Source organism: Leopardus geoffroyi, chromosome B1, assembly GCF_018350155.1.
Source record: "Leopardus geoffroyi isolate Oge1 chromosome B1, O.geoffroyi_Oge1_pat1.0, whole genome shotgun sequence".
NCBI lineage: Eukaryota > Metazoa > Chordata > Mammalia > Carnivora > Felidae > Leopardus > Leopardus geoffroyi.
In genome coordinates this window covers 26,071,204-26,097,475 of record NC_059327.1, presented here as the reverse complement: position 1 = coordinate 26,097,475, position 26,272 = coordinate 26,071,204, and the positions used below count along the sequence as shown (strand labels likewise).

General features: G+C 48.3%; 1 protein-coding gene across 5 annotated transcripts in view; it reads left to right on the top strand.

Annotated features, from left to right (window-relative positions):
* Positions 1-3,582: 3,582 nt before the first annotated feature.
* Positions 3,583-26,272, top strand: part of MFHAS1 (multifunctional ROCO family signaling regulator 1) — a 97,246-nt gene continuing 74,556 nt past the window's right edge. For all 5 annotated transcript variants that reach the window (XM_045455659.1, XM_045455664.1, XM_045455670.1 and 2 more), the window contains exon 1: positions 3,583-6,580. In XM_045455659.1, coding sequence (XP_045311615.1) covers positions 3,583-6,580 — 2,998 coding nt within the window. The remainder of the gene's footprint in view (positions 6,581-26,272) is intronic.

Below are 26,272 nucleotides of genomic sequence, written 5' to 3'. Positions count from 1 at the left end.
AGGAGAGGCTATACTCTGGGAGGAAGCCCTACGCGTAGAATGCCATTGCCATCACATGGCAGCGGTGAAAATGAAATGCTTTTAGGAAAACCCTAACGTGCAGGACCACCCCTAACTTTTGCAGCGCCTGGGGCAAAACAATAAACAGAGGTCCATATTCTATATGCCTAAATATCTAAATGTGCTACATTTAGCTGACAAATATGGCATATCCACGCGCCCCCCCCCCCCCATCCTAACGTGGGCTCCATCCAACACAGGGAGGGGACTGGGACTGGCACACACAGACGGCCATCCACACCCTGGAGGCGAGGGATATACACAGCAGCAACTCCTGAATGACTAGGCAGGACTGTGTCCACCTTCCCCAGCTGTTTGCACCAGGAATTTAGCGTTCTTCATACCAAAAGTGTTCTAGAAGGTTGAAGGGGCATGTCCATATTCCTCACTGGCCCATCAGAAACTTTTCCACAAGGGGTGTGTGTGGCTAGAGGAGGACCAGATGTGCCAAGGTTGGGTGCCCAACCTTGCGTGGATTTAAGAGCCATACTGGACACAATTTATTTTCCCAGAGTTTTATTTTATCATTGCATTCTCCTGATTTGACTTTTTAGTTATTAGCATAATGACTCTCAAAGAGCTCTTGAAGCAGACATTACAAGGCTTCCTACATGACTGACCCCAACAACACAGAGTAGGTGGAGGGGCTCAGAAAGGTGTATTCCTGCTGAGATTTCACACCAGGCTTTAGCGTTGCAGGGAGGGCTGAGAGGTCCAAACAGGGCACTCTCTAGCCCTCTCAGCTCTAGTTATCAGATACAGAAAATCACAGGTTATCTCCTGACAAAGGAGAGCACGGTCTTCAAAGACATGGAAGTCTTTTTAAAATGGAAGTATAATTTTCTGATGGCTTCTAAAGGGGAACAGCTTAGGGGCCCCTGGGTGGCTCAGTCGCTTAAGTGGCTGACTACGGCTCAAGTATGATCTTAGGGTTCATGAGTTTCAGCCCTGCGTCGGGCTCTCTGTTGACAGCTCAGAGCCTGGAGTCTGCTTTGAATTTTGTGTCTCCCTCTCTCTCGGTCCCTCCACTGATCATACTCACTCTCTCTTTCTCTTTCTTTCTCTCAAAAATAAACATTAAAAAAATTGTAAAGGGGAACAGTTCAGTACAGGTCATTTAGATCTACTCCAAACCACTTTAGGACTTCAGGTTAGCCACTGAAAGTGGGGTAGGGAACTCATGCCTTCTCCAGTCTCCTTCCTGAGCCCGAGCTTCACATATGGGTTGGAAGGAGCTAAAGTGGAGAATTTAGGGTCTGAAGAACACGGTGAAGATGATGCACCAGGGGAATCACCCACATGGGGGGTTAGCAAACCCGGCTCTGCCCTTTACCTAGCTGGCTGATTGAAAAGTTGCTTATTTGGGGCCTGTTTACTCTGCTGAGAAAAAAAAAAAAAAAAAAAAGGTCAGTGAAGGTCATCTAGAGTGTTTCTTGGGCTGAGAGGCTGGAGGAATCCTTGGGCAATTTGATCTCCTAGGAAGTTTCTTCAGAACACAGCTCAGTTCTCCCTTCTGACTACCTACATTTCACCTGTGGTGTGGGAGAGGCCTGGCCCCAGAAGCATCCGCCAGTTACAAGATGTAGGACCAAGGCTTGATAACCATCCCTGGGGCAGATTTCCAGACTAAGATGTTCAACAGCTCTCTTTGAAGAAACAAACTATTACTACCTAGATAACTGCACCAAAGATGGGCCCGCAAATGAGAGCAACACATGTGAAGGGGGAACAATTAGTGCGCTAAGTGGTGCATTTAAACCATGGTGCATTTAACCAATCACATTTAGTCTTGCATCTGAAAACTATTTGCTTCATTATTAACCAATTCAGAGGCCGTGATGGAAGTGATACCAGACACCTAATGGGTTTTGAGGTTTTGGTAATTTTTTTTTAATGTTTATTCATTTTTTTGAGAGACAGAGACAGACCCCAGTGGGGGAGGGGGACACAGAATCCCAAGAAAGCAGGCTCCAGACTCAGGGCTGTCCGCTCAGAGCCCCACGCTCCGCTCGAACCCACAAGCTGTGAAATCATAACCTGAGTCCAAGTCGGAGGCTTAACCGACTGAGCCACGGAGGCGCCCCGAGGTTTGGGTAAATTCTGAAGATATTACTTACTTAGTATAGATGTGATCTCAAGGAAACGTCCTAACAGAGGAAAAATAAACCTTAAAAATGAGCACTGGGCTGTGCATTTTGCCTGGAAACGGCTGCCATTTTCTTGAACTAACAGTAAAAGTACTGTACGATGGGGATATGGGATTTGTTTCACGGGGTCGTTGTGGGGATAAATGGGATACCCTACACGAAAAGCCCTTGCATTGCGTACCCCAGCCCCCCAGCCCCTCCCCGACTCCCCAACTCCGGCCAGGAGCCTGCTCCAAGTCTTCCCCAGGAGAGCTGAGAACGTCTGTCTCAGTCAGTCTGGCACAAAATAGGGCCTCAATAAATATTTACCAAATGAACGAACGGTTGCCTGCTTTAGTCCTTTTGTTTAGTCACACTCTCGTTCTAAGGTCCTACAACGCAACCCAGGCCCCCGAATCCCGCCAGCTCCATCACAGTGTGGATGCAGGGTCAGGGGAAGGGGAAGGGAGGTAAAGAAATGAGCAAGGGCGGCCTCCGGACCCGGCCCAGGAGGGGAGAAAAAGGAATCCTTAGAGGCGCGGGGCCAACAAAGAGCCAGACGCAGGCCAGCCCCACCGGGAAAACCCCGAAGCCCGGATCCGTAGCCAGGGCCGGCTCCCCGCGCGCGCCCGGCCGAGCGCGGTCCCCGTCCCGGGCCCGCACCCGCGGGCGCCTCCGGCCCCGCAGCCGCCGCTCGCCCAGCGGCTCCCGCCCCCGGGGCGGTGCCGGGAACACGCGGCGCCTCCGCCGGTCACGTGGGGGCCGCTCCGCCGGGCGGCGCTGCCGCTTCCCGATCGCGCCCTCCCAGCGCCGGGGACGCGGCGCTCGCGCTCCCGCCCGAGCCCGGGGAAAGCGGAGACAAGGAGGCGCCGCCGCCCCCTCCTCCCGGCTGCGCCCCGGCCCTGCGCCCGCAACATGCCGGCCGCGGAGCCGAGCGCCGCCCTCCTCCTGGAGCTCGCGGAGGCGACGACGCTGCCGGCCGCGGGGCCGCGGCTGCGAGGGTAGCGGGGCCGGAGTCGGCACCGAGGCGCCGCGAGGCGGGCAGAGCGGGAGGAGGAGCAGCAGGCATCTTCCGCGGCGCGGCGGGCGGCGGCCCTGCTGCCCCGGCGCGCCCATGGCCGGGGCGCGAGGAGAATGCGAGCTGCGCTGCCCGCCGGCCGCCGCCGCCTCCCCCCGCGCCGCGCGCTCGGCGCCCCCCGGAGCTGCTCGCGTCGCCGCCGCCGCCCCCCAGCTGCGGGCGCCCCGCCGCTGGCTGCGCTAGGACCCTCAGCCGCCGGTCGCCGAGGGCTGGTGGGAAGGGAGGGGCGAGAGGGTCCGGGAGACTGGCGCCCGCCCGGGCGCAGCGCGGCATGTAGCTGCGGGCGCCGGCGCGAGGGTGTCGGCCCGGGGCCCCGCCATGGCTGGGAAGGACAGTGGGAACCTGAAGACGGTGAGGCTGTGGCGGGACGCCGCCCTGCGCGCCAGGAAGCTGCGGAGCAACCTGCGCCAGCTCACCCTCAGCGCGGCCGGGGGCTGCCCGGGGGCCGGCGCCGAGCAGCTCGACTCCCCCGACGCCCCGCAGCTCGTGCTGCCGGCCAACATCGGGGACATTGAGGTGCTGAACCTGGGGAACAACGGCCTGGAGGAGGTGCCCGACGGGCTGGGCTCGGCGCTGGGCAGCCTGCGCGTCCTGGTCCTGCGCAGGAACCGCTTCGCCCGGCTGCCCCCGGCCGTGGCTGAGTTGGGCCACCACCTCACCGAGCTGGACGTGAGCCACAACCGGCTGACCGCCCTGGGCGCGGAGGTGGTGAGTGCCCTGCGGGAGCTGCGCAAGCTCAACCTCAGCCACAACCAGCTGCCCGCCCTGCCGGCCCAGCTGGGGGCCCTTGCCCACCTGGAGGAGCTGGACGTCAGCTTTAACCGGCTGGCGCACCTGCCCGACTCCCTCTCCTGCCTCTTCCGCCTGCGCACCCTCGACGTGGACCACAACCAGCTCACTGCTTTCCCGCGGCAGCTGCTGCAGCTGGCGGCCCTGGAGGAGCTGGACGTGTCCAGCAACCGGCTGCGGGGCCTACCTGAGGATATCAGTGCCCTGCGTGCCCTCAAGATCCTCTGGCTGAGCGGGGCCGAGCTTGGCACCCTGCCCAGCGGCTTCTGCGAGCTGGCCAGCCTGGAGAGCCTCATGCTGGACAACAACGGGCTGCAGGCTCTGCCCGCCCAGTTCAGCCGCCTGCAGCGACTCAAAATGCTCAACCTCTCCTCCAACCTCTTCGAGGAGTTCCCTGCCGCGTTGCTGCCCCTGGCTGGGCTGGAGGAGCTCTACCTTAGCCGCAACCAGCTCACCTCCGTGCCATCCCTCATCTCGGGCCTGGGCCGGCTGCTCACCCTCTGGCTGGATAACAACCGGATCCGCTACCTGCCCGACTCCATCGTGGAGCTGACCGGCCTGGAGGAGCTGGTGCTGCAAGGGAACCAGATCGCAGTGCTGCCGGACAACTTTGGCCAGCTCTCGAGGGTGGGCCTGTGGAAGATCAAGGACAACCCGCTGATCCAGCCCCCCTACGAGGTCTGTATGAAGGGGATCCCCTACATCGCAGCCTACCAGAAGGAGCTGGCTCATTCACAGCCGGCCGTGCAGCCCCGCCTCAAGCTGCTTCTGATGGGCCACAAGGCTGCGGGGAAGACCCTTCTCCGCCACTGCCTCACGGAGGAGAGAGTGGACGGAAACCAAGGAGGAGGGGACAAGGAAAAGAGCTACCCGCCTGCGGCTCCTTCTGTGAGCAAAGGCATCGAGGTGACCAGCTGGACGGCCGACGCTTCGCGGGGGCTGCGGTTCATTGTGTACGACTTAGCCGGGGATGAAAGTTACGAGGTGATCCAGCCCTTCTTCCTCTCCCCAGGAGCCCTTTATGTGCTGGTGGTGAACCTGGCCACCTACGAGCCGCCCCGCTTTCCCACCACCGTGGGCTCCTTCTTGCACCGGGTGGGGGCCCGCGTGCCCCACGCCGTGGTGTGCATCGTGGGCACGCACGCAGACTTGTGTGGGGAGCGGGAGCTGGAGGAGAAGTGCCTGGACATTCACCGCCAGATCGCCCTGCAGGAGAAGCACGACGCCGAGGGGCTGAGCCGGTTGGCTCGGGTGGTGGACGAGGCCCTGGCCCGGGACTTTGAGCTGCGCTCCGCCAGCCCCCACGCAGCCTACTACGGGGTTTCCGACAAGAACCTTCGGCGGCGCAAGGCCCACTTTCAGTACCTGCTCAACCACCGGCTGCAGATCCTCTCCCCGGTGTTGCCCGTTAGCTGCAGGGACCCTCGCCAGTTACAGCGCCTTCGGGACAAACTGCTCTCGGTCGCCGAGCACAGGGAAATCTTCCCCAATTTACACAGAGTGCTGCCTCGGTCCTGGCAGGTGCTGGAGGAACTGCATTTCCAGCCGCCCCAGGCGCAACGACTGTGGCTGAGCTGGTGGGACTCCGCTCGCCTGGGCCTGCAGGCGGGGCTGACCGAGGACCGGCTGCAGAGCGCCCTTTCCTACCTGCACGAGAGCGGCAAGCTGCTCTACTTCGAGGACAGCCCAGCCCTCAAGGAGCATGTCTTCCACAACCTCACCCGCCTCATCGACATCCTCAATGTCTTCTTCCAGCGGGATCCTTCCTTGCTGCTGCACAAGCTGCTTCTGGGGACCAGCGGCGAGGGTGAGGGCGAGGGGGAAAGTTCCCCACTGGCGGCGGCGCCCACCCCGGGCCAGGAACTGCTCCGGACCACCCAGCTCCATCACTATGTGGAGGGCTTTCTGCTTCATGGGCTCCTGCCAGCCCATGTCATTCGGTTGCTGCTGAAGCCTCATGTCCAGGCCCAGCAGGACTTTCAGCTGCTGCTGGAGCTTCTGGAGAAGATGGGACTCTGTTACTGCCTCAATAAACCCAAGGGCAAGCCTTTGAATGGGTCCACGGCCTGGTACAAGTTCCCATGCTATGTGCAGAATGACGTGCCCCACGCAGAGGCCTGGATCAACGGGACCAACCTGGCCGGACAGTCTTTTGTGGCCGAGCAGCTGCAGATTGAATACAGTTTTCCCTTTACCTTCCCGCCCGGGTTGTTTGCACGCTACAGCGTCCAGATCAACAGCCACGTGGTACACAGATCGGATGGTAAACTTCAGATCTTTGCATATAGAGGGAAGGTTCCTGTGGTGGTCAGTTACAGACCTGCCAAGGGGGTCTTGCAGCCAGACACTCTGTCCATTGCCAGCCATGCCTCGTTACCAAATATATGGACGGCGTGGCAAGCCATAACCCCCTTGGTAGAGGAACTGAATGTCCTACTTCAGGAATGGCCTGGACTGCACTACACCGTGCACATTCTCTGTTCTAAGTGCCTTAAGAGAGGGTCGCCCAATCCACACGCTTTCCCAGGTAAGTGGAGAGAAAGACGTGGCTCTTCTGTGGGTAAGTGGAGAGAGGGACGTGGCTCTTCTGTGGTAATGTTTTAAGGTGCATTTTTTGAAGATGCCGGTGTTTCATTTGATCGACTGTTTGCTTAACCTCACAGGCTCTCCGGGAAAGTTTCTCAATGTGAATGCAGGGGGGTTTAGGGACGAGCGAAAGAGAAATACAGTCGCCAGTGTCATACTCTCCTAATAAAAAGACCCAGACCTCAGAAGCGGGTTCCAGGCCCACTGTTGGATTTTGGATCTCCTTTTCCCTTTTCCCAATTCAGCCTGCCTTCCATGGAAGGAATTTCAGGTGGTTGAACAGAAGATGGAGAGCTTCATGCTGAGCCCTGGCTTATTGTGCATATTAGACACATCTCTATGGGGTGCTCGCGGCTTGAGATGTCATTGTCATCATCTTTGGTTTAAATTCAGCGTAATCATAAAGTAAAAATTATCGCTCACTTTTCTTGGGAAATTCTAGAGAAGAATGTTTTGTAAATGGGGTGAATGATGGTTTAGTAAAGACAAAAATTTCAGTCTGTAATGCATGACTAAGTCCTGGGATCACTGTTGCCCAGCACACTCTAAGGCATGGAAGATAGATTACTGAAATCTCTGAGGGGAGTTTCCTCGGGTATTTCCTGCCAGTTTTGTGCTTTAGAGATGTCTAAAGGTTTGGTTTTTGCTAAGCGTTAGAGCTTTTTGGAAATACTTTGTGAGAGATGGAAGGGACAAAAGGCTGACAAGAGTTTTATGGGTTTTGTTTTTGTTTTTTTCCTTTTTCTCTTTTGGGGACTGTTTTGCAATAGACGTTTTTCTGTTTTACTTTTTTAAAGCATTGTAGGTGATTGGGAGAATTCCAGAACTGGTGGTGTGGGATTTTTTGAGCCTGGTTAATTGATACCCTGAGTCTTTAGCTGGGAATGTGTCCATTTTTCACACTGGAGCATTCTTTAAACAACTCCGGCTTTTGGGGAGCAGGTATGGTTAACAGCATTCCGGGCGTCGTAGGGACAAGTCCAGTGACAGCATCATGGCCAGTTTCCCCCCCTCAGTCTCCACCCCCAGGGTACATTGAGCTGTGATGAAATGGAAGACCGCATGCCATTCTGATCTTTGTCCTAGTCTGAATGCAGCTCCTAATAGTGTCAGGAAGCAATCGGACACCAATATTTCCAAAGGTAACCTCTTCCTGCTGCCCTAGATCTAGGCTGAGTTTAAGTCTTCAGCCTGAAAAAAGCCACCGTATTCAGTTACCACCAGTCAATTGAGCTGTCCATTCGGAATGATTATCTGGTGTCATGTCATTGTCCGTGACTCTTCAGTTTGTTTTATATTTGCCTTGGTGCCTTCCTCATGAAAGCAAACACTTCTTTATTGTGTTACTGGATTGAAGAAAGTGGTTACGAGTTACATAGTCACAGAGTAGCTCATTGAAGGAGCTGCCCAAAGCTGATTCATAATCCAAAGATGAAGCATTAATAAATCTGTTCCTATCAACAAAGGGAAAGACACAGGTTATTGGACAAGCAAAGCTCTGGGCAGGGGAGTTCCAGGAAATTTGAAGAGTAAACCATGAGGCCAGAATTTTTTCTTTTTTTTTCTAACCTCAGATCTCCATTTTTTATTTTTAACAGTCAAAAATTCCACAAGCAAAGCACGTACCATGTGCCAGGCTACGGAAACCGAGAGCCCATTCTCTTGCTATTGTTTTGCCTGTGCGTCTTTCAAAGGAGGCACACCTGGTTTGCGATGTAGGCCGTAAGGAGAAGATGATTTTCTCAACGTAGAAAACAAATAAATGGTTGAAAATCATTGAATTGTATTATATATCGAGTAAGAGTAAATCATGAGTTGGTTTTGTGCTAGAGATTACGCACGTCTGGCTTATACATGGTCTGAGAACTAAGTTAATCTTTTTCGCTTCATTCAGGATTGTATTTCTTTGAAAAGTAGCAAAGGGCACAGAGTAGTGGAAAAAAATGATTATGGGTACATTCATGACATTACGAAGACAGAGAAGTAACCGTATGGTGACAGATGTTAACTAGACTTACTGCGGCGATCATTTTGCAAGGCACGCAAACACTGAATTGTTACGTTGTTTACCTAAAACTAATACTGTGTGTTAAATACACCTCTAAGTAAGTAAGTAAATAAATAAATAAATAAATAAATAAATAAATAAATAAATAAAAGATGGGAAAAAGATGGGAAAAAACCCATTTTCCTCTTTCAGATTCTTCCGTGACAGCACTCATTTGATACTATTTGTTAACAATTCTGAAAGACTTGGGAAGAGCTGAGATAATAAATAACTAGAAGGCAATGTAGGAACAGAATTATAATGTTGGGTGCTCAGTTAGTTAGGGCATACGGTTAAAAATATGTTTGAGCCCCTAGGTTTTATTAAAATATATTTTAACTCAGCAGAAACTTTCTTTAATCTACTGGCAGCCCCTCGAGTCTCTTTAAGAAGTCGTTTTGCATTTTAGGGAAGTTAAAACAATTTGTTACTTAGTTTTACATTCAGTTAAAGTGTCAAACTCCCCTGTAAAGTCTTAACAATTTTAGATAGGATGGTGTGAAATTGAAGGAGAATGTTTTGTGGACCGTTTGCTTGTACGTGTGTGTGAGGCAATTTTAAGTGGTTAGTTTTTAAAATCAGTACTTTTTCATACAAATGACTGGATCAAAAATCTGTCAGAGGAATTTGAGACCCATCAGAATGAAGTTTAGTGGGGAAAAAAATTCATTTATTGTTTTCAGTGGTGAAAGACTGGATTTTTAATTTTTTCAACTTTAGGACATTAAAATAAGTAGTAAATTACTGTCTCCCTTGATTTTATACAGAAGAAATGTAAAGTTGCACTACGATCTCTTAAAGTTTATTTTGGCGGGGGCGGGGAGGTGGGGGGGGCGGAGTCTGTTTTGGCCCTGTTCAATGTCAGTAGGGCATTGCATTTTCTGGCCTGAGCTGCACCAATGTCATTGACCTAGAGAGACATAATGCTGGATTTCTCTTTTCTGATTTTAGTTTACAAAAGAAATGTGATGTTTTGGAAAATCCTCAGCCAACAACCACTTGGTTTTAAAAGTTCTAGTGAATCCACTTATGTTGTTAGAGAGATTACCTGTTATCTTATTTAAGATGAAAGCATTGGGGCACCTGGGTGGCTCAGTTGAGTGTCTGACTTCGCAACAGGTTGCTATCTCACGGCTCCTGAGTTCGAGCCCTGCGTCGGGCTCCGTGCTGACAGCTCAGGGCCTAGAGCCTGCTTCTGATTCTGTGTCTCCCTTTCTCTATGCCCCTCCCCTGCATACGCTCTGTGTCTTTCTCTCACTCAAAAATAAATAAACATTAAAAAATTTTTTTTTAATTAAAAAAAAAAAAAGACAAATTGTTGAGTGACAAGAGATGCTTTTGGAAACTCGGAAGAGGTTAGATAGATCCTAAGTGTATGGTCACGTGTTTGCCCGCTCTCACCAGGTGCTGACCTGCCAGAATCGGACAGCCAGGTTTCCTCCTCGTGACCTGGTGGGATGTTCTTGTCCTGGAGTGAAGTCTCTCCTTGTGGAATATTTATTCATGCTTTTGTTCTTTTCTACCAGCATGCTATCCAAGCCAGAAGCACTGACTACTCCTTCGGTTGGATGATGCATGGCACATTGAGTAGGATGTGGAAGCCAGGATATAGGTCTGAGCAAGACTCTAGTCCCTTGAGAGTCCGTGCAAGTGGTTGAGTGAACGAGGTGCGTTTTTAAATTGGAAGAGTGGACCTTCGTGAGTTGAACTTGGTGTGAATGTAGTTTTTCACTAAATATCCTGTTCTCCAAATCATTAAAGGTCCTGTGTAGGAATAATTAGGAAGCAACCCAGGGCAGGAGACAGACTTCCCACATGGTCGTCTTTATATTTGGTCTGTCTCATTCAGGCAGTGACCTGGTGCCTTTCTCTGTCTCCTGAGTGCTTTGTGCCCCTGTTCTGTTTCTTGCACACTGTATACCTCTGAGGCATCCAGCGTATTCTGCCTTGCTCTGCTGGTGTTTCTGTATGTCACAAGATCTCTTTGATTAGGTTGTCCACTTGCTTCCTCTGAGCAGGAGACCCGCCTGAGGCTTGGTGGCTTTTTGTAAGAGCCTCTCAGATGTTTGCTGAATGATTGTTTGGTCTTTTGTGAGAAATACCTTTTTTTTTCTTTGTTATTCACGTACTCTGTCAAATTCCCAGGTGGCCCCCGTAGTAGTGATCATCTTGCTTTGTCCTGTGTCCCAACTTCCCTCCTCTGCCCCACAAACGTCCCTCTGGTGTTTCCATTGTGTCTGTATTACTGGTCTTTCCCTTGAATGGGCCCTTCATTGTGACCACTGAAGCAAAGGAGAATTCTTGCCTTATTATAGCTCAGTTTTAGAGTTACTGGAATCTGAGCATGACCTAGTTGTTTGGATTGAATTAGTCATTGTTTTTAATTTCACAAAGGTTATTAAATATCTTTTTAGTTTAGCTTTATTAACATTGATGCCTCTTGGCTTTTACTTTGTGAACAGTCTTCTTTGAACTCTGGAGGGCTTTGTTTCATATAAAAATCAAAACCTTAATCATGCAGTGGGAGAAAGAAATACCATGAAAAATAGAACTCAAAGACTTGAGAGGCCTTGGGAGTATTCAGATTATTTTAAGTATTAGGTGCCTCTTCTTTAAACTCTAGAACAGAATCTCAGGCCCATCTCTGCACAAGTAGTTTAGAATTTCCCTAGAGAAAGTATTTTTTATTCGTGAGCAGATGTTTTATGTCCTATTCCACTGTCTGCTCGTCTTACTCCCCAGTAAACCTCTTCTTTTTGTTCTGAGTCATTTACTTCATTTTAACACGCAAAAGGTCATCTTGGGGATTAGGTGAGAGAATGCGCTGAGGAAAACTGTTGTTTTCCTGTGTCTGTGGAGAAGCGAGGGAGGGGGCTTCTGTTCTATAATACAGGACAGGAGGGGTGCAGGCTGATATCGGGGTGAACATTTCTGGTTGCTTTCTCCATTCACCCATTAAGTTGCTTCTCTCCATGGAAGCCTGTTTTGATTAAGGACCTGGTCATCCATCTAGTAGGATGCTGTTTTTAAAAAGCCAGGGCAGGTGCTGGCCTCCTCCCTCGCCCTCTCTTGGCTCCTGAGGCTTTGCAGTCCTGTGGCCCGGGGTGGAAAAGAGAGTGGCTCTGTGCTTCTGGGCTCTGTGGAGAGCACCCTAGTAGGGTCTGCTTGGGGCAGGCCCGGGCATCTTGTTGCTCTCCCTGGTTCAGCCGCTCTGATTGCAAAACCAGTTCCCGGTGGTTGTCAGGTTGACGTTTCTCTGGGGACTGGCTACCTTCACTGTAATGCGTTGGGATGGGGAAGCCCCATTTTGGCCTGCATTCCCTAGTTATGCTCTAGCATCGAAGAAGCTGTCCCCTGATCCGTACTTGGCTTCTCACATCCGGGCAGCCGGTAGAACCCAGAGCAATCCGCAGGCGCCTCGGACAACCCCAGAACACGTATGATGACGTGTTTTCCATAAAGACTCTTCCTCCCATGTAAGGTATGGCGGTATGCCTCTGTGGTTCTGTCCCTTCCTCTGAGTTCTGACGTTTCCGGTGATGGCACAGCACTCCCGGACAGGGCCAGGCGCAAGGCTGAGACGGTTGAAGGTGTTCAATAGAGATTGATTACTTTTCAAGAACTCCAGAAACTCTAGTGTTCCATAATCGATTCCTTGGCGAGGTGCTTTTTTGGGTTGTTTATGATGTTCTGGGTCTTAAAGTGTGTATTTTAAGGTAAACGTATACCATTTTCCTTTGTGATGTTTCCAGCACCTGTATTCCTGCCTCCTAGCTCCTACAGGAATGGGGGAGGGGTGGGCATAGGAGCAGCTTACTGGGAGGTCAAGGTGGACAAGTGCAGCAGCCAGCTTCAGAAAGCCCTCTTCCACCCGATGTCACGTTTGCTCCCGTCGAGTCAGTGAGCCCTGCCCGCCCCCCCAAGCAGACTGTTCCCTAACTCGCTCCCTGACTCACCCCCAGCCCCCCCTTGACATTGTCCTCTAGACAAAGTGTAGAAGGTGAGGAGAGTGCAGGTGTGGTGCTGGTCCAGGAAGGAAGACGTTTTCCATGGTTCGTACCAGCCGTTTGCCTTCTTCCACCGGCTGTTGCCTTTTCCGTTCCGGGTTAGGGGTGCGGGTTTGAGTTCCTGGAAGGCGGAAGAGTTGCTGGCTGTGACGAAGGCAGATACGTTTCGGCGTGGACCGTGCTGTGGATAAGAACTCCCAGACCCCACTGCCCGCGCGCGGGCGTGTTTGTGGAGAGGGAGGAGGAAACGTCTTTAGTTATTTTCAGTTTGGGCACGGAATGCTTGAAAACATTTTCTCGTCTTTCCTTTCTCAACATACTCTCTTAGCTGAACATTCTGATACTTCGTTTCTTAGAGAGGAAATTGGTGAAAAACCATCAGCATCCTTTTTTTCTTTAGCCTTGTATTTCCAGAAGGCAAAGAATACAAAAGGAGAAGAAGGTTCCTGAGTTTGAGCCCCGTGTGGGGCTGTCTGCAGTCAGTGCAGAGCCCGCCCTCTGTCTCCCTCTGTCTCACCCTCCCCTGCTTGTGCTTCGTGTCTCTCAAAAATAAATATTAAGAAAAAAATCCACATAACAGGAAATTAACTCCAGTTAAGTGAACAGTCCATGGCATTTAGTGCATTCACGTTGTCGTGGCCCCCACATGGGAGGTCAAGTGCTTCCGGAGGCAAGGAGCAGGTGAGGTTGCTGGCTTCCTTCCTGGGCGAATGGACTGGAAATTCTCTTGCCAGGTTCTTTGTAGCAACTATGCTTTTAAGGCACGAATTGAGGAGAGTAGGGCTTTTTAGGCCAGGCTCTGAGATGCCACGTTGATGAACATCTAACATGGTTGCATCTGGAATCCTCTTACTTGGTGTCAGTGAGAGGAAGAAAGTAGTTCTGGGCCTTCCGGTGTGTTCTGTGGCATTTGTGATCTCATGGGGTCTGACGATAAAGAACACATAGAAGAGGAGCGCCCCTAAGTACTGTGCAATCACGGTCTTCTGTGCAGTGCTGTTTCTCTACAGAAATTTTGAGTAGCGCTCTGGAACAATTTGCAGAACCATAGGCAGATATGAGTTAAGGAGATGGAGTAGCATGGAGACAAAAATTAGGTTATTAGCAGATTAGACGGCCAAGTGTACTGTAAGTTTATTAGCCGGATTCTGTCATTAATCACTTGAAGACCTGCTGTGTACAGAAGTCTGTACCGAAATAGGAGTTGGAGGAGAATAAAATAAGTATGTGGCCTAGGCCATGGGGAGCTGAGGTGGGATCTTGGGCTTATTTATTTATTTTGAGAGAGAGAGAGTGGGGGAGGGACAGAGAGAGGGAGAGAGTGAATCCCAAGCAGGCTCCACACTGTCAGCGCAGAGCCCAACGCGGGGCTCAAACTCACAAACCGTGAGATCATGATCGGAGCCAAAACCAAGAGTCGGATGCTTAACCGACTGAGCCACCTTGGCACCCCGGTTGATACAATTTTTGATTCTCCTGTATATGGAATCGGACTACATATGGAGAAATTCATTTGCCGGTTTGAATCATTACTGAGGAGAAGAACCTGGCTTTTGATTTTTCCAGAAGAAAAATGTGATTGTACTGAGGAAAAAATGTCCTCATACTTTGAATTTGCTTGGCAGAGAGGAGTAGGTGGAGAGTAATGCCCGAGCCATCCATTCTCTTCAGTTGACTTCCAGTTTGGATCACTCGTTTGCAAGAAATTGCAGGCGGATCTGGAGAGGATGCTGAAAAAAGACAATGCATGGTACCCGAGGCTTTCTAAAAACTTTGAAAACAAATCTGCTTTTTTGAGGAGGAATAATGGCTCCTCATCAGGGACCTTCACATCTCTCAGAGTCGTTTATGGATTTGCTTCCTTTTGAGAGAGATCAAAGTGATCAGTCATTTCTGACACCAAAGATTTATGAACACCGACTCTGAAGACGGTGCAAATTAAATGGGATGCTGCTACAGTAAAAATATATGGCTGCTGCTTATAGGTTTCTTTGTTGGAGGATGCTTTGTTGAGGCGGTTTTCTGTTGTCAGCATGTTAAATGTTGAGAGAATTAAAGAGTTAATTTTCTTAGATCCTCTCCACCTTTAAAATGAAGGACTTATAGGGGCGCCTGGGTGGCGCAGTCGGTTAAGCGTCCGACTTCAGCCAGGTCACGATCTCGCGGTCCGTGAGTTCGAGCCCCGCATCGGGCTCTGGGCTGATGGCTCAGAGCCTGGAGCCTGTTTCCGATTCTGTGTCTCCCTCTCTCTCTGCCCCTCCCCCGTTCATGCTCTGTCTCTCTCTGTCCCAAAAATAAATAAAGGTTGAAAAAAAAAATTAAAAAAAAAAAAAAAATGAAGGACTTAATTAGTACCGTGTTACAGGGGTAGCGAATTTAGGGGGAGTAGAGCAAACCTCTTTCTTTACTTTTCTTTTCTTTTTTTTTAGGGAGAGTTTTAAAAAATAGTAATGGAGAGAAAAAATCAGAAAAATGATATTTCTTTTTTTATATAAAATTTTTTCAATGTTTATTTTTGAGAGAGAGAGAATGAGAGAACAAGCAGGGGAGGGGCAGAGAGAGAGGGAGACACAGAATCCAAAACAGACTCCAGGCTCTGAGCTGTCAGCACAGAGCCCGATGCGGGGCTCGAACCCACGAACCCTGAAATCATGACCTGAGCTGACATCGGTCGCTTAACTGACTGAGCCACCCAGGTGCCCCAGAAAAATTTTGTTTCTCCCAGGGTCTGTTGTTTGATTTAGCAACTTTTTTTGTTGTTTCAGTAAGATTTTTATTTTTCATGCCATAAAGACTATCATTGTATTAATCATCACACCAGACTTTCTAAGGGGACAGGGTCAGATGCCCGTGAGATGCAGGCCCTCTCTTGAGTTCCCACCTGTTCTAGAGAGAGTGCTAAGTGCTTCTAATGGGTGATCTCATTTAATCCTCCCAGCAACCCTGGGGGGTAGGTGTTATCACTGTCCTCATGTGCAGGTGGAGAAACTGAGGCTTAGAAAGTTAGTGACTGCCCCAGAGTGAAAGTGCTCTGGGGTTTCAGCCCTGACCTTCTGCTCCTACCTCTGTCCTGCTCTGATCCTAGGGTTAGGCTGCCGACTGCCTTCCAGCATGCACGGACCCCCCTCTTCTCCCCTCTTTCCTGGATGCCCCATCCTGTAGCACTGAGTGCTGGGCCTTTGGGGTCTGCTAATGCATGGGACCTGCCCTTGCGGAAATCAGCAGAGGTCACAGTCAGGTGCTGGGGAGAGGTGGGGTCTCAGAGAGGGGTTCCCAAAAGGACCACAGTGCAGGTGAGCGTTTAAAGGGTGATTTCCAGTTAACCACATGAAGGAGTGGGGGGGGGTATTTCAAATTAGAATGGGATTTAAAAAGTTGGGGGTGGAGGGTGATACAGAGTTCAGCGTGCCATGCCTGGGGGTGGGCATGTGTGCACAAAAGCACTTAGCTGTCTTATTAAGGAAGAGGCTTCTTTATTTAAGTCACACATATGAACTGATAAGTTTGCTGGTGACCATGGCTGGTCCAAATGTTAGAGTTTTGGAAGCATCGTTCCTATTCCATCAGGCAGGGCTGTGTTCAGAGTATGGAAGAGCTTTATGGCTGGAGAATGGCAGGGTCATTTCAAATGACTTGCTCAGACTTATAATCAAGTTGTTGCTGGGCCGACAGAACACCTGTCCTGGGGATCCACGTCTGAGCGTGCCACTGGTTACTTTCTCCAGGTCTGAGAACCGGCAGAAAAAGAGAGTTGGTTATTCTAACAGCCAGATGGCCTCATGCCTCCATAATCCCTGGAAATGTATCCGAGAACACCGATTTTCCTTCCTCTTAGTCTTAACCATAACAGATTCTGCAGTAGAGGCAAATTGGGCTGTAACACAATTAGCATTTGATTGTGGACTGAATTTCAGTATCTTTCCTTTGTGTTTTTTTGGGACATCACAGGCTGAAAATATTTTTATGAATTTTGCAGTAATGGAATACTGTATTCCGTGCATTTCATTTGTTTAGACACCACTCCCCACACTCTGACAGTATTTTCTCCCGTGTTTCATTGTAATCCTTCGACTTTCTTGCCTCTTAATTGATCAGAATATACTCAGTTACATTTTAATTGGAATCCTAGGAAGTGCAAGATATTTTAAATGTTTGATTTATATTTTGTTCATATTTACTTTATATTTTGACTTGAAATACCTGAATTTCCTGTGGCATTTAAAAAAAAATTTTTTAACGTTTTATTTATTTTTGAGACAGGGAGAGACAGAGCATGAACAGAGGAGGGTCAGAGAGAGGGAGAGACACAGAATCTGAAACAGGCTCCAGGCTCTGAGCTGTCAGCACAGAGCCCGACAGGGGGCTCGAACTCACGGACCGTGAGATCATGACCTGAGCCGAAGTCGGATGCTTAACCGACTGAGCCACCTAGGCGCCCCTCCTGTGGCATTTTAAAATGGAAGACTTGCAATATGGTGGTTAGATGCAAGGGCCCTTGAGTAGATGTCTGCTTTGGAATCCCTGTTCCCCCGCCAGTTAGCTGTGTGATTTGGGGCATCGTTATAGTCTCTGTGTCACAGGGTGGTCCTGAGATTGGGTTAGTACGTGTAAAATGCCTAAAACAATGCTTGACGTATGGCAAGAGCTCAATAGGTGTTAGCTGCTGCTACTGTTTCTGCACTTACTCTAGAAAGCACAAGTCTAGGGGAGCCTGGGTGGCGCAGTCGGTTAAGCGTCCGGCTTCAGCCAGGTCACGATCTCGCGGTCCGTGAGTTCGAGCCCCGCGTCGGGCTCTGGGCTGATGGCTCAGAGCCTGGAGCCTGTTTCCGATTCTGTGTCTCCCTCTCTCTCTGCCCCTCCCCCGTTCATGCTCTGTCTCTCTCTGTCCCAAAAATAAATAAACGTTGGAAAAAAAAAAAAAAAAAAGAAAGCACAAGTCTAAACATACCTCATTAGCTGTGGATGAAATTCCCCTTTTTGGGGGGAAGGAGTGTAAGTATGGCACAATCCCTGTTCATAAACACTGTATGCTCTTTTGAACATGCTTTTTTCCCCTTTATTAAAACATACAGATGTGAGGGGTAAAGGGGAAAAAATTTGATATTGTGACTGATATCTAATATAATCATTTAACACAAGTTACTCTCTTTTTGTCTCCCTTCCTTTTTTTTAAGTTGATGTATTTATTTTAAGACAGAGGGCGCATGTGCATAGGCATGCATGAGAGCTGGGTAGGGGCAGAGAGAGAGAGACAGAGGGAGAGAGAGAATCCCAAGCAGGCTCCTTACTGTCAGCGCAGAGCTCAATTCAGGCCAGTGTCACCAACCATGAGATCATGACCTGAGCCGAAACCAAGAGTCTGATGCTTAACCAACTGAGCTACCCAGGTGTCCCAGTTTTTCCCCCTTAATTTTCAATTTATTAAAATATGTAGCTGTAATCACATTGTATAAATAATTTAAATATTGTTTTTTTAACCTAAGCAAGCGGTCGTGAATATGGTTTCATATTATTGGTATCTACGTGATAATTACAAATGCTTGCATAACAATACATCAAGGGGATTTTTACCTTTGTTAATTTCACCACTGGGCTCTTAAGTTGTTTCAAGTTTTTGTTGTTATGAGTAATTCTCCGATGACTGCATTTCGAGTAATTCTCTGATGACTGTATTTCTTTATAAAAGCTCTTTCTTATTCGGGCAGTTATCCCCAGAGTGGAATCATTGAGTCAAAGGCGAGGAATGTCTAAGGTCCAGTACATGTCACACTGCTTCCCACGAGGGGCCACAGTTCATTCTCATACCTGCTGAGGACACCAGATTGATCTCACTGTACATCCTCAGTATTGGGTATCGTCTTAAAAATGCACTAACATTTGATGGAAGACAATGTCTCACTGATGGTCAAAACTTTATTTCATGAATATGAATGTTTTCCTCTATGAATGTTGCCTAATTGTGTTGCTTCTTTTGTGAATTGTTTAATAATATCTTTCAGCATCAGCTTAGTGGTATTTTTATTTTTCTGATTTTAATCACAGTGATTTCTTATTTCTTATAATTACAGGCTTCAATTTATATGAACTCTTTATAAATGTTAAATATAATCTTTTGCTATCACACATAAGGTATTCATGTTTGCCCTTTCGAGTTTAAAAAATTTCTGATGTCTTAAATTTTATTCAGCACATGTCTTGATCACTTCCTCGTGATCCAATATAATACCATTATCATTTTTCTAAGTACAGGGAAGTAACAACAGAAGGATTCACACGGGGAACCGTAATATCTCCACCTGTATAACCTCTACTGACAATCAAAAACTAATACCTGTATATGGATGTTATGTTTAGGAGCAGAATCCCATCTCTCATAACCCTAACCCTGAGTTCTCTTTCTTCTCTGGAAAATGTTTCTTGTGAATTCTTGCAAGAAAAAGAAAGCATATGTTTGCATATGTATATATGTGTGTGTGTGTGTGTGTGTGTGTGTGTGTGTGTGTGTAACATATATATGTTACATATATTTTTTATGTTCTTTTTTTAAAAATGTTTATTTTTGAGAGAGAGAGAGTGTGTGTGCAAGTGGGGGAAGGGCAGAGAAAGAGGGGGACGAAGGATCTGAAGTGATCTCTGTGCTGACGGCAGAGAGCCCAGTGAGGGGCTCCAACTCACAAACGTGAGAGCATGACATCAGTCAAAGTTGCCATTTAACCCACTGAGCCCCTCAGGCGCCCCTGCATATATTTTGACCTGAAAAAGATAATGCTACACTCATTGTTTTGCACCTTGCATTTGGCCACCTAAAATTATATTTTGGAAATGCTCTCATATGAGTAGTTTTAGACCTGTTGTATGTTTGTATATTAGTCATATTCTACCAATGGATGTCCTATATTGAAAAACTTTGGATTCTTTCAAGCTTGTTTTATAAATTTTATGCTAAGAAAATGCTTCAGTTTCCAGCATCTTGAGAAATACTCCCTTTTATTTCCTTCAGGGTTGGTAATCCAGCTCTGTGCTCAGAACACTGTTGAGATACGACTAGAAGACGACGAAACTCTGAGTCAGAATGGTGGACCTCCAAAGGGGGCTTGGGAAAAAAAAATAAAAAGGGCCTTGGGAGTTATAAAAGTTTAATTTTGTGATCTAAAATAAGGGCAGTCTTTTTAATGGACTTTTGTGATGCCTATTGGAATACCATTGTTTTCAGCACTATTATGCATTTCTCAGCATCACTCGTCCATTTTATTATTTTTTTTTAAGATTTTATTTTTTAAGTTCTCTCTACATGCAACGTGGGGCTCGAACTTACAACTCTGAAATCAAGAGTCTCATGCTCTGTGGGCTGGGCCAGCCAGGCAGCCCTAATTTATCCATTTTAATGTGATGGCGTGTTTAGATATAGCAATACTGACAAACCTTGCATCTCTACAAATAAATTTTCCACTGGTCAAAATAAGGTAGTGGTGGCAAGAATAATGCTGTGTCCATGTGAGAAATGAATACAAACATGATTGATAATGAACTGTATTTCATTGACCCAAAACATTAGTTCTCCTTTCTTTTTTCTTTTTTTAAAGTTTATTTATTTTTGAGAGAAAGAGAGCGCAAAAGCATGTGCGAACAGGAGAGGGGCAGAGAGAGAGAGAGGGAGAGAGAGAGAATCCCAAGTAGGCTCCGTGCTGTCAGCGCAGAGCCTGATGCAGGGCTCGAACTCACGAACTGTGAGATCGTGACCTGAGCCTAGGTCAAGAGTCCGATGCTTAACCAACTAAGCCACCTGGTGCCTCAAAAAACATTGCTTCTCCTTTCTACCTCCACTGTCACCTAAAGAAAAATCTGCCTGTGCCAGTGGGACAGTTTTCATTTCTGTCCTATAACTAGTCCTAGAGTTCCAGAACATTGTATTTTCTAGACCTCAGCTTGGTTGTTATGCACAGCAAGTGTACCCTGGATGTTTTATCCTGGTACAAGTAGGGGTTCAAACTTTCTTTTTCTTTTTTTTTTTTTTTTCGTTTATTTATTTATTTATTTATTTATTATTTTTTTTTTTTAATTTTTTTTCAACGTTTATTTATTTTTGGGACAGAGAGAGACAGAGCATTAACGGGGGAGGGGCAGAGAGAGAGGGAGACACAGAATCGGAAACAGGCTCCAGGCTCTGAGCCATCAGCCCAGAGCCTGACACGGGGCTCGAACTCACGGACCGCGAGATCGTGACCTGGCTGAAGTCAGACGCTTAACCGACTGCACCACCCAGGCGCCCCTCGTTTATTTATTTTTGAGAGACAGAGCACAAGTGGGCGAGGGGCAGAGATAGGAGGAGACACAGAATCCGAAGCAGGCTCCAGGCTCTGAGCTGTCAGCACAGAGCCTGATGCAGGGCTTGAACTCGTGAGCCGTGAGATCATGACCTGAGCCGAAGTCGGACGCTTAACCGACTAAGCCACCCCGGCGCCCCGGGGTTCAAACTTTTAAGAGATGATCTGAACTGTTCACTCTTCTGTGTGTGTAATGAGTAAAGAATGGTTGGGGTGACTGGGTAGCTCAGTTGGTTGAGCATCTGACTCTGGATTTTGGCACAGGATCCCAGGGTCATGGGATCAAGCCCTGCGTCAGGCTTCCTGCTCAGTATGGAGCCTGCTTAAGATTCTCTCCCTCTCTCTCTCTCACTCTCTCTCCTCCTCCTCTGTCCCTCTCCCCCTGGTCACACACACACACACACACTCTCTCTGTCTCAAAAAAAAAAAAAAAAAAAAAAAAAAGGATAACCGCAGCACAATAAAATGTGTTTAAACTGTAAAAACAGTAAAGAATTCAATCCTGTTAGGGTTGCTTTTGCATTTAAAAGATACTTAGTTGTCTGTTTTGCTTCAAGGTAACAAAACTGGCAATCATTTTCTTAGAGACAGAAAATTTTTAACAGGGCTCGTTGAAGGGTTTGGTCTTTAAAATTCTCCATCTCATACTAACTGTCCCAATCCATGCAGACGGTGTGGAGAAGAGTATGCCTACCACATTTTTCTGAGCATTTTGTTAAAAAATATGTATTTGCTGGGATGCTCTTGACCTACCTTGGCTGCACATTGGCCTGGCATTGCTGTGGGCTTGTTGCTCATGAATTGCATGGGGAAGAATGGAAAAGAGAGATACGAATTTTCCAGAAGACCACTGTAATGCCCAAACAGCTCAGCGGTCTGCTGAGAGCTGGGCCATTCTGTGCCCAGGGCACAGTAACACAAAAATGGGATGCAAAGCCCCCTTAGGATGCATCTGTCCCTGTCGCTAAGATTGCTCACCCCCAGATGGCTGATGAGTGGCCCAACCCTCTCTAGATAGGGGCAGGTGTTCTTTTGAGTTTATTTCTTTTATTAAAGCCTCTGTGACTACGTATGCCTTTTCCCTTCCCCAAGAAAAACATATGCGTGCCCTCTGGTTACCATGTAATATAATGTGCATTCTCCCTGATTACTACATTGTTTCCACCTTTTTTTTTTTTTTCCTTTGGCACAGAGAAAAGGAAAATTCACTTATTTTCTGTTTGGTCCTTGTAGGAATTTGCCTTGGAGGCTGTCAGGCTAGGCTTTACTGCAGGCAGACAGTTGATCAGATCTGTGTTAGCCTCTCAGCTACTTTTTGAAAACTGTTCATGTTTCCAAGCCTTGTCTGTGTAACAGTGGTGCAGCATTTAAAGCTTACCCCAATGGCAGGGGTGACTGCGTCTTGTTGATTACCAGGGCTGTTAAAAGTCTCTCGCCGAGACAAGTAAACAAAAACCAAAACAACCGGGTGACCGTTTCTGGACCTGCTAGGCTGCCGTGTACCTGGCCCCAGGTGTTTCCCCCGTGCAGGCCGTCCCTATGCGCAGTCCGCAAATCTTCTGATTTATTGTGCCCTTTGTGATCTGAGACACATTCATTCATGGGAGGATTTCCCTTGAACGCAGAGCCCGCTGTAGACCAGGAGGAAGAATCAGGAATTAGAATGGGGCACATTGTTCTTTGTTAGAAAAGCATCCTGGTTCTTCATTTGTAGACAAATATTTGCTTTCGAAGAATCTGGTGCACGTCGGTGGCTTTGTTCACATCCACGCGTAAACACACGCTCTGTCGCCTCCCAAGGATGCAGACACACGCGTCACCCGGATAATACGATGCTTGGAATCTGGGTGTGCGCTACTTAAAGTACGAATAGCCTCCCACCTCTGTCTCTTCCCCCCACCCCCCTTAGCTCGTTTCTGTAACGGGACAGATCTTCACCCCAAGGAGCCTACATAGCATTCTGTGGAGGGTGACGTAGGACAAGTGTCCCATTAGCTATAGCTAGAGATGAATCCTGCCGGGCAGCTTTCTTGCATTATGCCACGGCAGCATCAGAGAGAGAGGCCTTGCATCTTTCATCTTTCAAAGCCAGCAGATTAGGGAGTAAAGAAGCCCGCACCCCTGGGGAGCTGCCCTGAGCCTCAGTTTCTTCGTGGGTACACGAGGAGAAATCCTCACCTTCCCTTAGCATTTGTTCCTCTTCTCACAGCCTCCTTAGATGTGAGGGTTGAATGGATTCATGGACGCCAAGTATCCAGGGTAGTTTTGACAGATAGTCAGTGCTTGATAAATGTTAGCCCATGATCCCCGTTCATGGTGAGGAGCACCGAGGCGTAGGGCAGCCGAGTGACTTAGCCAGACGTACACAGTATGTGCCAGGGCCCAGGCTCTCCTCCTCCAGAAAATATGCCATTTGTCACCACCCTGTACTGCCTTTCAGGAAAATGCTAGCTTTCCACCTGCCAAAAATGGGTGGTTGGTTGAATGGCCAATGAAATAACGTGCAAAACGCGTGAGCGTTCAATTCCATAGTGCTGGACGACGAACATCACCTGATGCTCTGTAATGATGCAGCGTCGGGCAGGTGATGGGGAGTCAGAGGTGATGGAGGCCCTGATCCCAGGCATCTGCAGTCTGGGCAAAGCAGACAAGCAGTATACATATGACGAACAGGCCCCAGGAGCCAGAGGAGGGCTGAGGTGGGGGAGCTCCCTGGAGCCAGGTGGGCGGGGCTGGATGCGTCTCCAGCAGGGCAGAGGTGGTGCTAGGGGACTTTCCGACAACCACCAAGGCCACTGGAGTGTCATAGAATAGGGGTGGGGGGAAGAAGGTCGGACAAATTATTGGAGTCTGCTCTTTTACTTAAGAGTGCACATGACAAGTAAATATTTTTTTAATCTTTTTTTTTTTTTTAGAGGGAGAGACAGGGCGCAAGTGAGTGAGGGGCAGAGGGGAGGGGGGAAAAGCAGGGCTCGCTGGAAGCAGGGCTCAAGCTCACCCAATTGGGACTCTGACTCACAAACCGTGAGATCATGACCTGAGCCGAAGTCAGATGCTTAACTGCCTGAGCCACCCAGGCGCCTGCCATGTAAATATTTTTTAGCCTGTATACCCAATTAGCTAAAATTCGTGACAGAATTCTGGGCAGCTCAATATAAAGCTATTTTTATTTGATTTGATGATTTTTCACCTCCCTGGGGGGAGAGGGAAATGTTCAAGGGCTAAACGGGGGTGTGTCAGGTTCACCTTTTGTAAGACCACTCAGGGCAGCATGGAAGATGGGCTTGAATGGAGTAAGAAAGGAGTTGGGGGGGAGGCACTCTGAGGTAAATCTAATAACAGGAAGTGATGTAGGCCCTTGGGAAGGAAGGGAACAGTCCAGGATGTTAATGAGGAGGTCTTGGGCCTCTCTACCTGGCCCTGAGATCTTGAGATACGCCAAGTAACCTTCCTGGGCTTCTGTTTCCTGTGTGTCAGGTGGAAAGCGTATCTCCATGATTTGGATGAATGGGATGGAATAAATTTGAACCACACTGGTGCATTTGTTCTTAAAACAGAAAGCAGAAGTGACTTGATAAGATTAATTTCAACAGGACTGTTACGTGTTGCTTGCTTACTTAATTGGTTTATTAGGGTTGTTTAGCCACCCTCCTGTGATGGATACCGAGCGAATCCTAGAAGATTTATGGTCTTTGGATCATGAGTAATGTCATTTGCAGAAAACTAAAGTTCCCCATTTGTTCTTGAACTTGGACGGGTTGTGTAGGAATAAGAGACTTTATAAATATCTGGGAACCTTTTGCCACCTTAAAATATTGAAAGGATAAATGGGGCTGATGGCAGCTTGCTTCGCATCATGAATTATGTATGCAGCGTGCCCCAGGGTTCTTTATGGCCGTGCATAACGAATCACCTTTTGTTCTAGCTTATTTTTAGTGGTGGTGCTTGTCAAAGAAGAGGTCAAAGCAAACATATTACCAAGATCTGTTTGGTCCAGGATGATCGTCTTTTGCCATCCTCTTCTGTTATTGCTCTTGTCGGTGCTTTGTTTACTCTTTATCGAATAGGTCTGCAGTAGGGCGGGGTCTGGGGAGAGTGGGAGGAAAAGGCCCCAGTGTTGACAGCTGCGGGTCGGGCTAATGGCAGAGCACAGAGCAGGCACACCCCTCCTGGGTTCGCTGCACTTCTAACGTGGCTCTCTTCTTGCCCCCTTCTTCCTCCTCGCCGTGCCCTCTTTTATTCAGTTTTTATTTTTTTAATAAAGAAAATATGGTATATTTATTTATTTTGAGAGAGAGAGAGAAAGAGAGCGAGCGAGTGAGCGCACATGGGAGGGGCGGAGAGAGAATCCCGAGCAGGGTCCGCACTGTCCGTGCAGAGCCCCATGCAGGGCTCGAACCCACAAACTGGGAGACTGTGACCTGACCCGAAATCAAGAGTCAGATGCTTAACAACCAAGCCACCCAGGCGCCCCTCTCTGTGCCCTCTTTTAAATTCATCAGGGCACTGGGCCCCACCAAGATCTTAATGCTCTGTGTAAAGCAGGTTGGGCCTTAACTGCTTTTTAACCTAATAATAAATACAATAAAATGGAATAAATTATTAACACACCCATGGTCTGTTCTCCCACTAATTTTCTCTCGACTGTAGATGCCATTAGAGAGGATGAAAAACCATGAAACACAGCAGAGAGTTAGTTAGACTGTGCTTTTTCTCCCCTTCCCCCTCTCCCCCCACCCCCCCAGCAAAGATTTCTTTAGGAACTGAGAAGGTATCCAAGGTACTGTTTAAGTTTCACTCATGAAGTAATGATGACTAAAAGTGGAAGCCAGTTGTAACATTGTTTATTTTAGTCATTTATCACCTCTTTCTGGAGCGAAAGTGGCTCTCTACTTCATGAGGGCGGAACCTCCCAGACACAGGTGTCATGCCTGGCCCACCTGGAATTATTTAGAAAGGGCCTACCTGTGTATTTCATTGAGGGTTGGGGAGCTGTCTCCTCTCCCCTAAGAAGATCACTTGTGGGGACGATCCGAAGCAAACATCTGAATGGTTGGGAGCAGCTCCACATTGAGGCAAAGCGCGAGGCCTCTGGTCACCCCTTGAAGTTCACATCTACGGAGGGCTGGTTCCGATGTATCAGTCAGTTCCATTTCATGGTCAGTTGAAAAATGTTGGGGCTGGTCTTCCCAGTGGTTAATTATGGTTTTAGCTCATACTAAGTTAAAAAAACAAATCCTTGCCAGAGAAATGAT